The 16999-nt window shown below is 41.2% G+C and overlaps 1 protein-coding gene across 5 annotated transcripts in view; it reads left to right on the forward strand.

Moving 5' to 3' along the window:
* ppp3ca (protein phosphatase 3, catalytic subunit, alpha isozyme) overlaps positions 1-16999 on the forward strand; it is a 490580-nt gene that overhangs the window by 448848 nt on the left and 24733 nt on the right. For all 5 annotated transcript variants that reach the window (XM_048543081.2, XM_048543080.2, XM_059650712.1 and 2 more), the window contains one exon: positions 9563-9660. In XM_048543081.2, coding sequence (XP_048399038.1) covers positions 9563-9660 — 98 coding nt within the window. The remainder of the gene's footprint in view (positions 1-9562; positions 9661-16999) is intronic.

The raw sequence follows: 16999 nt of genomic DNA on the forward strand, positions 1-16999 counted from the left end.
TTTTACGGGCTTTTCAACTGGTCTTTTGTAATTATTCATTATTTTGAATAATCTGTAAGATGTGCATTCTCACATTCATAGCATCATTGAATCCTTAAAGTTCAGAAAGAGGCCAGTCGGCCCATCGAGTCACTCCGATCCTACAAAGATCATCCCCACCCAGATCCAACCACCTACCATGTCCCCATAACCTCACATTTACCATGGCTAACCCATCTTGCCGCACATCTCTGGATACTGCAGACAAATTACCATGGTCGATTCACCTAACCTGTGCATCCTTGGAATATGGGAGGAAACCCATGCAGACACAGGGAGAATGTAGAAACTCTATACAGATAGTCAGCCAAGGCTGGAATCGAATCTGGAGTCCATGGTGCTGTGACACAGCAGTGAGGCACTGAGCCACCATGCCGCTTTGTAATTGTTTAAAGAACTTCAAAAACACGAAAAGATTAATTTACTAATTATCATTTAAAAATGTGTTCTACCAATTTAATAATTACTTCAAAATTAATACAATAGTTATTATTTATGTATCAATTTTGCTAATGTACAAAATCGTAAAATGAATTAAATGTAAAATATTCCATTGATCATCCAAATTTATCTTGATAATTTTGCAAGAGGTAAGAAATGCACTTTTTGGATTTTAGCATGCAGCTATAAATTTAAACTTATTCTTGACATAGATTGCTCAAAAGGCTCTTGCTTTAAAAACCTAACAACACATATCAATATTCTATGTGTATTCAGTACGTGTGTGCATTTATGTGTGTGTAATAAGATGAACTCAGATTTGCAAACAATTATGGAAATTATAAAACAGGAGAAGTTGTTCTTCCTACAGCATCCAGGGTTGACTTTTTAACTGAAGCCATTTACTACGTCCCTGTCATTTATCCAGAGATAATGGGAACTGCAGATGCTGGAGAATCCAAGATAATAAATTGTGAAGCTGGATGAACACAGCAGGCCAAGCAGCATCTCAGGAGCACAAAAGCTGACGTTTCGGGCCTAGACCCTTCACCAGAGGGGGGGATGGGGTGACAGTTCTGGAATAAATAGGGAGAGAGGAGGAGGCGGACCAAAGATGGAGAGAAAAGAAGATAGGTGGAGAGGAGAGTATAGGTGGGGAGGTAGGGAGGGGATAGGTCAATCCAGGGAAGACGGACAGGACAAGGAGGTGGGATGGGGTTAGTAGGTAGGAAATGGAGGTGATGACATGTCCATCATGGGCCTCCTGCAGTGCCACAATGATGCCACCCGAAGGTTGCAGGAACAGCAACTCACATTCCGCTTGGGAACCCTGCAGCCCAATGGTATCAATGTGGACTTTACCAGCTTCAAAATCTCCCCTTCCCCCACCGCATTCCAAAACCAGCTCAGTTCGTCCCCTCCCCCCACTGCATCACACAACCAGCCCAGTTCGTCCCCTCCCCCCACTGCATCACACACCCAGCCCAGCCTGTCTCTGCCTCCCTAACCTGTTCTTCCTCTCACCCATCCCTTCCTCCACCCCCAGCCACACCTCCCTTTCTTACCTACTAACCTCATCCCTCCTCCTTGACCTGTCTGTCTTCCCTGGACTGACCTATCCCCTCCCTACCTCCCCACCTATACTCTCCTCTCCACCTATCTTCTTTTCTCTCCATCTTCGGTCCACCTCCCCCTCTCTCCCTATTTATTCCAGTTCCCTCTCCCCGTCCCCCTCTCTGATGAAGGGTCTAGGCCCGAAACGTCACCTGTCACTTATCCATACTGATTTATATTTTTAATCTTTAAATGCTGATCTGATTCCATTTTAATTTTTTTGTGTGGTAGAATATTAACTGCCAAGGGGAAGCTTGTTCTAGTATGGGCAACAAATTACAAATGGCATAGAGTCAAGGACCCAATACGATTCTGCCAGTTTGAAGTTTAACCAGCACACATTGGGAAGCATACACAAAACTGCCATGGTAATCAGTCATTTCTGTATGGAAATAGACAATTAATTGTGAATTGCACTGAGCATTCATAGGAAATGTGAGCAGGAGTAGCTCATACAGCCCACTGAACCTGAAAGAGCCAGCAAACAGTGTTGAACTTACCTGGGTCAGGAGGGGAGAGGACAGTGAGGCACTATTGATCATTGAAATTGCCCTGCTTTTAAGCCTTTGAACCATGAAGCACGATAACTGTTGGACTGTTATGTGAAAGATTTGTGTTCTCACTACACAAATCTACTTGCTAACGATTTCTCTGCTTCATGCAAAACTTTGAAATTTTCTATGATAACAAGGTGTAGAGCTGGATGAACACAGCAGGCCAAGCAGCATCAGAGGAGCAGGAAAGCTGGTGTTTTGGGACTGGACCTTTCTTCAGAAATGGGGGAGGGAAAAAGGATTCTGAAATAAATAGAGCGGAGGGGGGAGGCGGATGGAAGATGGATAAAGGAGCAGATAGGTGGAGAGAAGACAGGCCGGTCAAGGAGGCATGGGGTGGAGCCAATAAAGGTGAGTATAGGTAGGGAGTTAGGATGGGGGTTAGTCAGTCCAGGGAGGACAGACAGGTCAAGGAGGTGGGGATGAGGATAATAGGTAGGTGGTGGGGGTGGGATGAGTGGATGGGTGGCAGAGAGGACAGACAGGTTAGAGAGACGGGGACTAGCTGCACTGGTTTTGGGATGCGTTCGGGGGTGGGGAGATTTGAAGCTTGTCAAGTCCACGTTGTTACCATTGGGCTGCAGGGTTCCCGAGTGAAGTATGAAGTGCTGTTCCTGCAACCTTCGGGTGGCATCATTGTGGCACTGGAGGAGGCCCAGGATGGACATGTCATCCAACGAATGGGAGGGTGGGTTGAAGTGGTTCGTGACTGGGAGGTGCAGTTGTCTGTTGTGAACCGAGCGGAGGTGTTCCACAAAGCGGTCTCCAAGCCTCTGCTTCATTTCCCCAGTGTAGAGGAGGCCACAGCGGATACAGTGTACCACATTAGCAGATGTGCAGGTGAACATCTGTTTGATGTGGAAGGTCTTCTTGGGGCCTGGGATGGGGTTGAGGAGGAAGTGTAGGGGCAGGTGTAGCACTTCCTGCGGTTGCAGGGAAAAGTGGCAGGAGTGGTGGGGCTGGTGGGGAGTGTGGAGCGGGCAAGGGAGTCACGGAGAGAGTGATCCTTCTAGAAGACAGATAAGGGTGGGGAGGGAATAATGTCTTTGGCGGTGGGGTCAGATTACAGGTAGCAGACGGACCGCAGGATGATGTGTTGGATCCAGAGGTTGATGGGGTGGTACGTGAGGATGATGGGTATTCTGTTTTGGTTGTTATTGCGGGAAACGGATGTGAGGGATGAGTTGTGGGAAACACAAGTGACACAGTCGAGGGCGTTCTTGACCACCGTGAAGGGGAAGTTGTGGTCCTTGAAAAACAAGGACATCTGGGATATCCGGGAGTGGAATGCCTCATCTTGGGAGCAGACGCAGTGGAGGTGAAGGAATTGGGAATAGGGCAGTACACCTTGTTATCTCAGATCCTCCAGCATCAGCAGTTCCTACTATTTCCAAACTTTCCAGAAGTCATTGTAATTTACTCACTTTGATTTGCACTTCTTTACTGCTGGCCCTCACTGCAGGAAATGAACATTTTTGCAGCTGTTTAATACATACCTTTAGTAAGTGAAAGAGGAGCAACAACAGGAAAAATGACAACAGTTACAGTAGCCTCCGTTTGCTCGGCCCATGCTTCTCCACAGGACAAAGAGGATGGATACAATGATCAGAGATAATGGGAACTGTAGATGCTGGAGAATCCAAGATAACAAAGTGTGGAGCTGGATGAACACAGCAGGCCAAGCAGCATCTCAGGAGCACAAAAGCTGACGTTTCGGGCCGAGACCCTTCATTGCCCGAAACATCAGCCTGGATACAATGATCAGATGGATACAAAGGAGAAAATACCCTAAAGACACACCTAAATACTGGGGATCAGTTTTCTTGGAATGGCTGGGCACCATAGTGCCTCATAAACCAGGCTTTTGAGAAACTCGTACTGATATTTGTCACTCCCTGGAATCAGACCTCTTTCACTCTGGCTCTCAAGGTGGTTACCGCTAATGAAAACCCCACTTCTCTGACTCTCTGGAATTCTGTATTCTATTCTGAAAGACGTGAAAGCAAAGTGTATGAGTGTGAGAGATCGTTGTATGTAGAAAAGGGTGGGAAAACATTTGCCAAGGATGACTATGAAACATGGGTGTACGATAACAATAAGATGAGGGTGAATTTCAATGTTAGGTATTTAGGTAGAATTTCAATGGAGTGGCTCTGTTATTTAATGAAAACATCAGTCCAACAGTAAGAGATGATCTTAGCTCATAAGATCAGCATGTGGATCAGTTTGGATAGAGGTGGAAAGTCATAAATTGAAGTAATTTGTCGGCCACCTTACAGTACATTTACTGAAGGACAGAATATACAGAAAAAAATGGAGATTTATGGGAAATGCACTGTAATAATCATGGGTGGTTTTAATCTTCATATAGATTTGACTAAATAGATTGATCAAGGTAACCTGGAAGATGAATTCATAGTGTTTATTTGGGACAAGTTTATTAGAGTAGTATATTCTAATTCCAACCAGAGACTTGACAATTTTAGACCTGCTGTTATGAAATGAAACAAAATGTGTTTATGATCTCATAGTGAAGGAGCCTCTAGGCAAAACTGATTCTGACATTTTAAATTTCAAATTCAGTTTGAGGTTGAGAAGTGTGAACCTAAAGCTTATATTATGTTTAAACAAAGACAGTTGCAAGGTGTGAGAACAAATTTGGCTGAAATAGCTGGGTAAATGGGTTAAGAGGTAGGAGATAGAGAAGATTGACAGATATTTAAAGACCATTTCATGGCAAAATTGTACTCCTTTAAGAAGTAAAAGATTATATGAGAAGACTGTGCCGTGAATAGCTAAATAAGCAAGTTATGGTTAATATCAAATTAGAAGAAAAGACATATGATACTGTACAGATTAGAGGTAGGTCAAAAGATTGGATAGTTTTTAGAAGCAAACAACAAATGACTTAAAAAGGAGAAATCAGAGTATGAGAGCAAGCTAGCTAGAAATATAAAAGCAGATAGTAAGAATTTTTATAAGAATTTAAAAGGAAAAAAATGTAGCTAAAGTAAGTTTTCTGAAGAAAGGTCTAGACCCGAAACGTCAGCTTTCCTGCTCCTCTGATGCTTCTTGGCCTGCTGTGTTCATCCAGCTCGACACCTTGTTATCTCAGATTCTCTAGCGTCGGCAGTTCCTACTATCTCTTTAGCTAAAGTAAGTGTTGGTCCCCTAAAGAATGAGACCAGGGAATTAATAGATGGCAATGAAGAAGTGGTGGAATTATTGAACAGGTTTTTTATATCTGCCTTCACTGCCGAAGGCACAAAAAAAATCTCAAAAATATGTTAAAATCAAGAAGTGAAAGAAAGAAGGGGCGGTACATAAAACAAGTGTATTCACTAGGGAAAGGGCATCGAGAAAATTATTAGAACTGAAAGCTGACAGTTCTCCTGGATCTCATTGACTGAATCCTAGGATCTTAAAATTTAAGGAGTTGCAGTAATAGCAGACGGATTCATTGCAATACACCAAAGCTTCCTCAACTCAGGAAAGGACCCTGCCAATTAGCAAACCACAAAAATAAAGGAGGGACACATTTTCCTGCTTTCTGTCAGCCAGTTAGCCGAACATCTGTCCCAAGGAAAATGCTAAAATCCATTATTAAAGAAGCTACAGCAGGATTGTTAGAAATTCATGTGATCAGCAGAATCAACATAGCTTTGTGAAGGGGAAATTGAGCTTGACTAATTTATTAGAGATCTTTGAGGAGATAACAATGAAGGGTCTAGGCCTGAAACGTCAGCTTTTGTGCTCCTAAGAAGCTGCTTGGCCTGCTGTGTTCATCCAGCTCTACACTTTGTTATCTCCGGTTCTCCAGCATCTGCAGTTCCTACTATCTCTGAATAAAAGGGAACATTTACATAAGGTGTACGTAGGTTTACAAAGACATTTGGCAAGGTACTACATCAAATTTTACTTCACAAAAGAAAGGAACTGATAATATAAGAGATGACATATCAACATAGGTATAGGATTAGTTAGCTAACAAGAAGCAGAGGATGGAAATAAAGTGCCATTTTTGGGTTAGCAAGCCCAGAGTACAGAAGTGCCACATAATCAGTTCATGGGCTTCAATTATTTACAGTCCATACCAATGACTCAAATGAAGCAACCAAATTTATGGCAGAGAAAGTAGGAACTGCAGATGTTGGAGAATCTGAGATAACAAGGTGTAGAGCTGGATGAACACAGTAGGCCAAGAAGTGTCTAGGCCTAAAACGTCAGCTTTCCTGCTCCTCTAAAGCTGCTTGGCCTGCTGTGTTCATCCAGCTGTTTACCTTGTTGTCTCAAATTTGTGGCAGCTTGTTTTTCAGTTGAAACAAAGATAAGTAGATAAATAGAGTTAAGAAAACACATAGACCAAATTTTTGCTTTAAAATTCATTAACGGGATGAGGACATCACTGGCCAGGCAGCATTTATTGTCCATCCCTAATTTCCCAGGGGGCAGTTCAGAATCAACCACATTGCTGTGGGTCTGGGGTCACATGTAGGCCAGACCAGGTGAGGATGGCAATTTCCTTCCCTAAAGGATATTAGTGAGCCAGGTGGGTTTTTCCGACAATCAACAATGGATTCACAGTCATCACTATATTCTTAATTCCAGATATTTTATTGAATTCAAATACCATCATCTACCGTGGCAGGATTCGAACCCATTATGTTATCTTGGTCTCTGGATTAACAGTCTAGCGATAATACCATAGCCATTGGCTCCCCACCCTCAAATTTCGGAATAGAGTCAGGAAAATTTCTGACTTAGCAAACCTAACATTTTTAAAAATGCATTGATGGGATGAGGGCATCGCTGGCCTGGCAGCATTTATTGCCCATCCCTAATTGCCCAGAGGGCAGCTCAGAGTCAAGCACATTGCTGCAGGCCTGGAGTCCAGCCAAAGGTGGCAGTTTCCTTCCATAAAGGACATTAGTGAACCAAAAGAGATTTTTTTCAACAATCAACTCATAGATGTCATTAGATTATTAATCCCAGATATTTATTAAATTCAAATCCCACCACAGCAGATGGTGGAATTCAAACCCAGATCCCCAGAATGTTATCTGGATTAACAGTCCAGGGATTATACCACTAGGCCACCACCTGCCCCTGGGGTTAGTACACTGACTGAATGGATTTTCAGTTAGATCAGGTGGTGGTGCTGGTGATTGGGAGGCGCTGACTGGAGTTAGGTCTGCTACATCCCAGAACAGTGCAGACGGAGCTGTACGTGGTGTGGCTGGGCTAATTAAAAGTCCCACCCTGGCTTTCTGCTTCATTCCTGTTTCAGTATAATCAACAAAACAAAAATGGCTCTGTAGCCATTACACCTCCCATCATCTCATCTTCTAACACACTTCCCATGCTCGAAAATTGGCAATTTACTGCCCCTCTGCCCAATGCCCTCCCATCCCTGTAGTCCCTCACTCCCTGCATGCCAACCTATGCCTCCACACCAACTAGCCATGGTCGTCCATACTCTTTGTGTCCCCCAGCGCCCTCACCTACCCTCTGTACAAATACATGCCACCTAACCACTCCCATGGCCTTTTGTAGCCCTGTGCCAAGTTAGTGCAGAATCACCTTGTTAGCTCATCCAGTATCCACCATGGGTAGACCTGAAAAGCCATGCTGAGATAAAATAAAACAAAGCCCAAAGTATTTATTTTCAGATGTCACTGCATATAAATCTCTTGTTTATGAAAGCCTATTCAGTACCTCAAAATCTCCACAAATACTCACTTTCTTCTGGAAACAAATGTTTGTATTCACAGCTCCAAATCAAAGGCAACTAATCTCCTAAAAACAATGTGGAGCTGTCAATAAATAGCAAACTTATAGGTGATCAAATTTGACACTGAAAGGTTTGTGGAATGTCATGCAGAAATAATGTTATAATGATGGCTCTCAGGCTTACGTCCAGAAATAGTAAAGCAACAAGCACCGGTGGAAATACCAGCAATAAAAACTGCTTCTGTTTGAAGGCTACTGCACTTTTTAGTATGCATCTGTCTCCATGATAAAGGTGAAGTCTTTCATTAGGGAGAGATGACTAGTGGTGGTTTAACCTCAGAGTCACACGCTTTAGGTGAACAGAGAGTTTTGAGAAGGAGAGTCATTTCACAGTAACCTCAGATGGTGTGGAAATTGAACCCATGCAGTTAGTGTGGACAAGACAGCTGTCCAGCCAACTGAGCTAATTCACTGGAAGAAGAATTGAGTAAAGAATTAGAAAAGTGTTGCTGTAGCTGTATAATGTCTTAGTGCTTTTACATCTGGAATGCTGTGGCAGTTTTGGTCTCTTCATTTAAAAACTTACAAAATTGCATCAGAAGCAGCTCAGCAGTTTGTTCAACTGATTTCTGTGATGAGAAGATTATCTTAGGAGGGACGCTTCTGCATTTGAAGAAGGACAGGTGATCTTATTGAAACATATGAGATTGTGAGGGGAAATGACGGGGCGAATGTGCACAATTTATAGGTTTGTATATCCCTTGTGTGGATCCCCATAGCTAAGGAGCACAAATTAAATATTTGGAAATCCCCTATTTAAGACTGGACGGAGGAGACTCTTTCCTTGTCTCAAGTGCTCTTTCATCTGTGGATTTTTTTTTGCAGAGAGCAGTAGAGGTTGGTCATTGAAAATATTCAGTGCTGAGTTAGATTGTCGATCTGGAGTGTAATCTGGAGAAGGTGGGCTTGGAGGGATACGTAGAGATAGATAGAGTTGAGACTGCTATGAAATCAGCCATGATGTTAGTAATTGGCAGACCAGGCTCCAGGGGCTGAATGGCCTACTGTTGTTCCCAGTTCAGGTGCGCTTGTGTTACATTCTTGTGTCATGCAAAAACAGGCTTATACCTGTCTGAAAGGACATCAGTCAAAACTACAAATTCAAAGGCACCTTTTTCACTCTTCCATTATTTCTGCTGGCAAGCTGCAAAATGTTTTCTTTAAAAAAGAATCCCACATTAGCTTCCATTTCACCAGCAGAATGTATTGTTACTTTCAAATATCCCCAGTGGCAGGCTTTTTTTTGTTTCCCCACTGTTGGTTATTGTAAAATACTCCCAATTTTTTCCATATCCAACACATTAAAAATGCTGCCCAAAATTGCTGTGATTGGATCATTAACAAGCTCAGAAGTTAGTAATTTCAAAGTAGCCCATGAGGTCCACAAACCTGCCTTTATCATGTCCTGTTTTGTTTTTGTGTTGTGACAGTGTGGATGAGGAGCTCAGGTGACTTATGACCTTACAATCCAGCTCCATGAGCGGGCATTACTTTTGTGGCACATAATCTCTGCTGTCACTGTATTTAATTTTACAGTTCAAATCTATAATGTAAATGGGCTTGAAATAAAAAAAAACATTGATGAATAATGATGAAAAATCACAATTATTTTGTTTCTTTTTCAGAGAGGAGAGTGAGAGTGTTTTAACTTTAAAGGGCCTGACTCCAACCGGTATGCTGCCCAGTGGAGTGCTCTCTGGAGGCAAACAGACCTTACAAAGCGGTTGGTGTGCTTTGCAGTCCATCCTTCATAATCCTTTACTCTGACTAAGTCAATTATACCCTGATGACGCGAATCTTCTGTTATTCTCTGGCAGTTCTTATCCAGCTGTTTTAAACACTTCTACTGCAGATTGTCTTCTGCTGAGACGATAAAGCTTTTTTTTAATTTTTGAACGTCAAAATGTCCACAGTTTTCTTCATACTATAAGTAGAATTAAACCTAGGAGGTAAATGTGTCTATTTTTTATGTATTGATTGCCAATAACAGTTACACAAGTCATGAAGTATTACAAATTCTAGACAACTTAAAAACTGTTTCCTGCTTTATGCAAAAACATTCTACACTACTATGTCCTTTGCAAAAGGTAATGCAGAAATTGGGAATTCCCAGTATGAGGAGCTAAAGAAACAAGCTCCTGTTTTGTAATTCTACAATACTGCATATTAGTACATTACTGCATTGTGTGGCCAACTGCTCTCATGTGACTAAAATTTATGTATCCATAAGAACCCAATTATTTTGGGTTGGATAGTGGTTGATTTCTTTTGGAAGAGCAATGTTATATTAGTGAAAGCTGTTGGCACAAAAAACTCCTAGTAATTTATTTTATAGTAATTCAGAGTTTAAGTCAGAAATGGTGTGCCTTTAGATCTTAGAAATGAACTGTAGACCAGGACCATCAATTTAGTCACAGTCACCTGGGACTGGAAATATGACTGGTGCAATGATTGATATCTCCCAAGTTTAATGACCTGCTTACAATTTATAATCACTACTACTTCAGGGTGGAACTCATTCTGTTAACTATTGGTGCAATTTCTTTCTCTGTACTGAGATATTTAAAGGGCAGTTTACAGTCCTGACTTCAGTCATTGCTCCTCTGACCAAATCTTAACTATGATACTTTCTTTAAATGACGTTTATTCCTCTCGATTGAAAACCAAATGGGTGATCACATTAATCTTCTGTGTTCGGTATTAATGTTTCTGCATTAGAAATCTAAGAAATGAATACTGAGCCAGTAAGTGATTAGCCTGGTTTTTTTGACTCACCAGTTTGAAAAGTTTGTGTTATATGTCATTAAGAATTAAATGGGTATTGCATTGAAACTCCAGCATGTTTTATCATTGGCTGGATTTGGTTTAGTATCAATAATACCTTGTGCAGGGAATTTGTAATCCACATTATTCCATAAAACTGCCGGATGGCAGTGAGTACACGCAAGATGCTTGTCCCATCATCATGCAGGAAGATTCCAAGTGCCAGCCAAGCTCCTTCTGTGAACCTTGTGGGTGCACAGTCTTTAAATCATGTTAGTTGAAGGTCAGGAACTAGCCAGCAGCTCTCGGTTTAGTTAGCATTGGTGTATGATGTGGAGAGTTACACAAGGAAGAAAATAAAACAAAATAAGAGTTGTGAGACTGTATTTTCAAATTACTACAAATACAAGTTTCTGCCTGCTTTCTGTAACAATATCCTGCAGTGATTAGTAAATCATAAATTTTAGTTAGTAAAAGTTAAAGAGTGAATGTACAAGCAATTTTTTAAGATAGAGTTGCTTAGGTTCTTGATTAGTAAGGTGATGAAGGAATACAGGAAAAGGCAGGAAAATGGGATTGAGAAACACATCAGTCAAAATCAAATGGTAGAGCAAACATAGTAGACTGAATAGCCTTATTATGTTCCTATAGTCTATGGTCTAAGTGTAGTCTGGCCAATTATTATACTAATTATCAGCTGAATAGACTCATGTCACTGAAGCTTGTCATCTTGCTTTCATCGGGTCAAATGTAAGACTGCCAAATTTCAAAAGATTACAACTATTTATTCTACAGGAGAAGAGATAAGTTGACTCTGATTGGTAATGCCCCATTCTCCTTGCTGTTTGGGACACATTCAGCTAAGTAATGTAAGGAAAGGGCATTGGCTGGATGATTAATATACTCATCAAATGATATTGTTAGTGACATCCTGATGTGCCTCGTGCACATTTCCAGAATGTGTAACTCCATGCATGCTTGTGGCCATACCAAGATGGTATTTGGCATATTTTAATGTGAAAGTGCATGAGTGGGCATCAGATTCCCTTACGTTTCCCAAGGGAAACCCTTGGCACCCAAACAATGGCTACTATTTATTCCAATTTTAACATCGGAACCTGGAAGGTTATGCTAGATTATTTTAATCAAAGTAAAATCATATACAAATGGTGAAACACCTTCAAATAGATTAGTAAAAGGTTACTGAAGCTTGTTTCCATTTTACAATTTAGAGTAAAAGTCCAGAGGAATATTTATTTTAGTAACTTCATTGTTCATATTGTGTTTAATTTTAAAGTAATCATGCTCTGTATTTCTGATGACTGAGTATGAATCTGTTGGAAACAGTAAGTACCTTAAGGCTTTTCTGATAGCTCAGTAACTGAGTGCACTGTGTTGCATGGGTCTAAGCCAGTATAAGCTAAGAATATTCTATGTTTGAAGCTGATTTACATTTCATTAACTAAATGGTGGTGAGAAGACGACAGTTACCCTTCTGATTGAGATTGGTTGAGATGACAAAAGATTGTTCTTTATTGTTAGCCAGTCAAGCGCGTGTGCAAGTTCAAATGTTGGATGTATAGTGCCCAGTTTGAGTTTGAAACCTTATTGTGAAACAGTTTAATGACCCTTCAGTCCCCTAGTATTGCAAGTCCAAAATATCCAAGCAGTGTACACCAGATTGAGAAGCACTCTCCAAAAGATGAGAAAAATGAGCTGAAATTGGTGAGCAGGCTATAACACTTGTCGTTTTACAAGATGCCAGTGGTGAAACGCCTTACCCAGCTTTAGCCCAGCTAAAAATGCATTCCAGTGCTTAGCAACTGGAATGCAAGAAACATGTTTCTTCAACTCTCAAAACATGCACTTACCCAAACTCTACTGGTTAAAAAACAGAGTATGTTAAAATGAGCACTGTTTATTAGTTCTCAATGTGTCACACCATATGTTGCTTTTGCAAATGAATTCAATGAACATAATTTGGCCATTCAACCCCTCAAAATTGCCATGCCATTCAATCAGGTCATGGCTGAAATACAGGTCTCCACTTCCCTTTCATGTTAATTCTTCGCCAATAATCCCAGTAATTGTTTTTGTTGCATGGACCTCCAATGTCTGTGCAGCAACAACTTCCTAAACAAAAAGGCAATGTCTTCTTGGAGCGGTTGTGAGGCCAAGGGATATTGCTCCTCATATCCCTCAAAATGATATTTCAAAAATCTATCTACTTTCTCTTTATATGCTTTCATTGATCTAGCCTCTGCAACTCTCTGTGGCAGATAATTCCAGATGCTCACAACTCTGAGAGGAGAAATTTTTTTGTATCTCAGTTTTTAAATGATGTAACTATGACCCCTAATTTGGGATTTGCCCACTAGTAGAAACATTTTGATATCAATTTTCTCACAATGTTGGGATCTCAAACTGTGTAATGTGACTGGCCATCTTGTCACTAAAACAAGGGATAAACATTTATAAAAAGATCTAGGTAAGGATTTGCAAATTTGTCAGACTCATCAAAATATTGTTCTTGTAGCCCCTGACTATCATTATGCTAAATTGTGTAATTTACTGACATGAAAGGATGATGCTTCCAACATATCGGGAAATAAATATATTACAGTTATGCAGCATGTCACATAAACTCTACCCGTCATTAATCCATTTCACTATGCACCTTATTATTCTTGAAGCTATTTAAATTTTAAATAAACAATCATGACACTTGACATATAAAGGACAATGAGTTTTAACCTGCCAAATAAATTTAAATGCTATAATCTAATTACGGATAATTACGTGATTACGATTTGAGTGTAAAAAGGAAGGAGAGCAACTGCGGAAGAATAAAATGCTTGATATTGTAGTTATTTTCACATTTTTACACATTTTATTATTCAAATGGATGTTTATTACCAACATTTGGTACAAAACAATTTGCAACAAAAACAATTTAACGTAACCAAAACTACATTTAGCCTATGAAATCTAAAATCTTTCAAGGTGTCTCTGCTATCTGCTTTGATATGTGGACAACACCAATATTAATGTCCACCCTGAGATTTATGTTATGAAAAAATTGCAATTGGTTGATTTCAGTTTCACATGTTTTGCAAGATGTGGATGCTGACCTGCTGTGGATCATAGTAACAGTTGATACTTTATTGAAATCAGCTTCATGAGCAATTTCAAACTGCAGAGTGAATATTTGTTGTTGATTTCTGATGTGCATTAATGTCAGCATGTTCCAGTTTGAGCAGGGTACCAGGAGGAAATTGCTTCACACACCACAGCACAATTGCAGAGTTCATTTCCCCTCAGATATAAAAGAGGATCTGATATTACAGTGAATTCTGACAGCTGACAATCATGGTAGACAAGTTTAAACAATTAAGCATAATTGCATTTTTGTGCCAGCTTTTCACTCCTTTGTACAGTATCATATGGTGTAGTTAGACCCCTGTAGAGGGTTCACATGTCCCATGACTACCAGAGTTTAATGACACACAGAGCTGCAAGGTCTTCAGACCATACACCCATTCCAGAGCATTCTGTTCTACGTTACAGTTTAAAACTTGACTACCTTAGAAAATATGACAATCATAACATACAGCAACGAGCATTAAATAAATAATTAATGGTTACCCCCAATAATTACTTACCCAGACCACCTCCACACTGCCTTTGAGCAAGATATATCATTTTTAGAAAGTGATCCGGTAGCTGTTCATGAAATCACTCATCATGAGAAATGTAACAAAAATGAAAGATTTGATGAAAGCACATGCAAATAAATAAGCTTGAAGTAGCTGATGGCAAGATACTGCAGATGCTAAATAAAGAGTTTTTTTAAAGTTCACTCACTGGATCTGGGCCCCACAGGCCGGGCCAGCATTTATTGCCTGTCCTTAGCTGCCCTTGAGAAGACTATAAGACCATAAGTCATAGGAGTGGAAGTAAGGCCATTTGGCCCATCGAGTCCACTCCGCCATTTAAATCATGTCTGATGAGCATTTCAACTCCACTTCCCTGCACTCTCCCCGTAGCCCTTGATTCCTTGTGAGATCAAAAATTTATCGATCTCTGCCTTGAAGGCATTGAACGTCCCAACCTCCACTGCACGCCGTAGCAGTGAATTCCACAAGCCCACCACTCTCTGGCTAAAGAAATGCCATCTCATTTCCGTTTTAAATTTACCCCCTCTAATTCTAAGGCTGTGCCCACAGGTCCTAGTCTCCCCGCCTAATGGAAACAACTTCCCAGTTTCCACCCTTTCTAAGCCATACATTATCTTGTAATTTTCTATTAGATCTCCCCTCAACCTTCTAAACCCGAATGAATACAATCCCAGGATCCTTAGCCGTTCATCGTATGTTAAACCTACCATTCCAGAGGTCATCCGTGTGAATCTCTGCTGGACATGCTCCAGGGCCAGTATGTCCTTTCTGAGGTGTGGGGCCCAAAATTGGACACAGTATTCTAAATGGGGCCTAACTAGAGCTTTATAAAACCTCAGAAGCACATCACTGCTTTTATATTCCAACCCTCTTGAGATAAATGACAACATTACATTTGCTTTCTTAATCACGGACTCTACCTGCAAGTTAACTTTTAGAGAATCCTGGGCCAACACTCCCAGATCCCTTTGTACTTCTGCTTTATGAATTTTCTCACCGCTTAGAAAATAGTCCATGCCTGTATTCTTTTTTCCAAAGTGCAAAACCTTACATTCGGTCATGGTGAATTTCATCAGCCATTTCCTGGACCACTCTCCTAAACTGTGTAAATCTTTCCACAGCCTTCCCACCTCCTCGGCACTACCTGCCTGTCCACCTATGTTCATATCATCGGCAAACTTCGCCAGAGTGCCCTCAGTGTCTTCACCCAGATCATTAATATGCAAAGTGAACAGCTGCAGCCCCAGCACTGAACCCTGCGGGACACCACACGTCACCGGTTGCCATTCTGAAAAAGAGCCTTTTATCCCTATACTCTGCCTTCTGTCAGACAGCCAATCCTCAATCCATGCTAGTAGTTTACCTCGAACACCATGGGCCCCCACCTTGCTCAGCAGTCTCCCGTGAGACACCTTATCAAAGGCCTTTTGGAAGTCTAGATAGATAACATCCACTGGGTTTCCCTGATCTAACCTACTTGTTACCTCTTCAAAGAATTCTAACAGGTTTGTCAGGCACGACTTCCCCTTACTAAACCCATGCTGACTTGTTCTAATCCAACCCTGCACTTCCAGGAATTTAGAAATCTCATCCTTAACAATGGATTCTAGAATATAGTGATGAGCTGCCATCTAGAACTGGTGCTGTCCATGTGCTTAGGCAGACTCACAAAACCGTTAGGGACGAAACCCAATGATTTTGACCCAGCAACAGTGAAGGAACAGCAATATATTTCCAAGTCAGGATGGTGAGCAACCTGGAATGGGGGCATTAACTCAATTAAGTCATTACTGTGGGGACCTTGAAAGTAGAAATGTGAAGGCACTGCTGGGATCGCATCTCAAAGAAATGCAACAAATGGTATGAAGGTACAGTCCTAACAATAAGGAGATGGCAACGCTGTGGTAATGTCACTGGACTAATAATCCAGTGGCCTGACAAACTTTCTGGGGACATTCTCACCATGGCAGCTAGTGGAATTTAAAATTCATTACAGTGATTTGGAATGAAGGATAGTGGTGGATTTTTCAATGAGTAGCAATCTCACATGAATTGCCACTGTGTCCATTTTTCACCAAAGGAGAAGGTTTCTCAGAGGAGGTTCCACACAGGGTCCTTTAGAAATGTCGAAGTATACTCCCATGCTGATGTTTCTTTCATCTTGTAGAACAGTTGGGGATAAAAAATCCACTTCTTTTTCACCGCAGCTAGGTTGTGTATTCTGAAATATAAAGATCTTGACAGCTACTTTGATAGCTGCGGTCAAACCATTAACGCATAAGATAGGTGCAATGGTAGTGTACCTGGCACCAGGTAAGTATGGTACTTGCTGGGTAGGGTGCAAGAGTGCAAGGTACCAAGGGGGCGAGGTAAGCAATGCAGTATTTAGGGTGATAATGGGAACTGCAGATGCTGGAGAATCCAAGATAACAAAGTGTGAAGCTTGATGAACACAGCAGGCCAAGCAGCATCTCAGGAGCACAAAAGCTGACGTTTTGGGCCTAAACCCTTCGTCAGAGACCCTTCATCCTCTCTGATGAAGGGTCTAGGCCTGAAACGTCAGCTTTTGTGCTCCTGAGATGCTGCGTGGCCTGCTGTGTTCATCCAGCTCCACACTGTTAT

The sequence above is a fragment of the Stegostoma tigrinum genome, chromosome 13, assembly GCF_030684315.1.
Source record: "Stegostoma tigrinum isolate sSteTig4 chromosome 13, sSteTig4.hap1, whole genome shotgun sequence".
Lineage (NCBI taxonomy): Eukaryota > Metazoa > Chordata > Chondrichthyes > Orectolobiformes > Stegostomatidae > Stegostoma > Stegostoma tigrinum.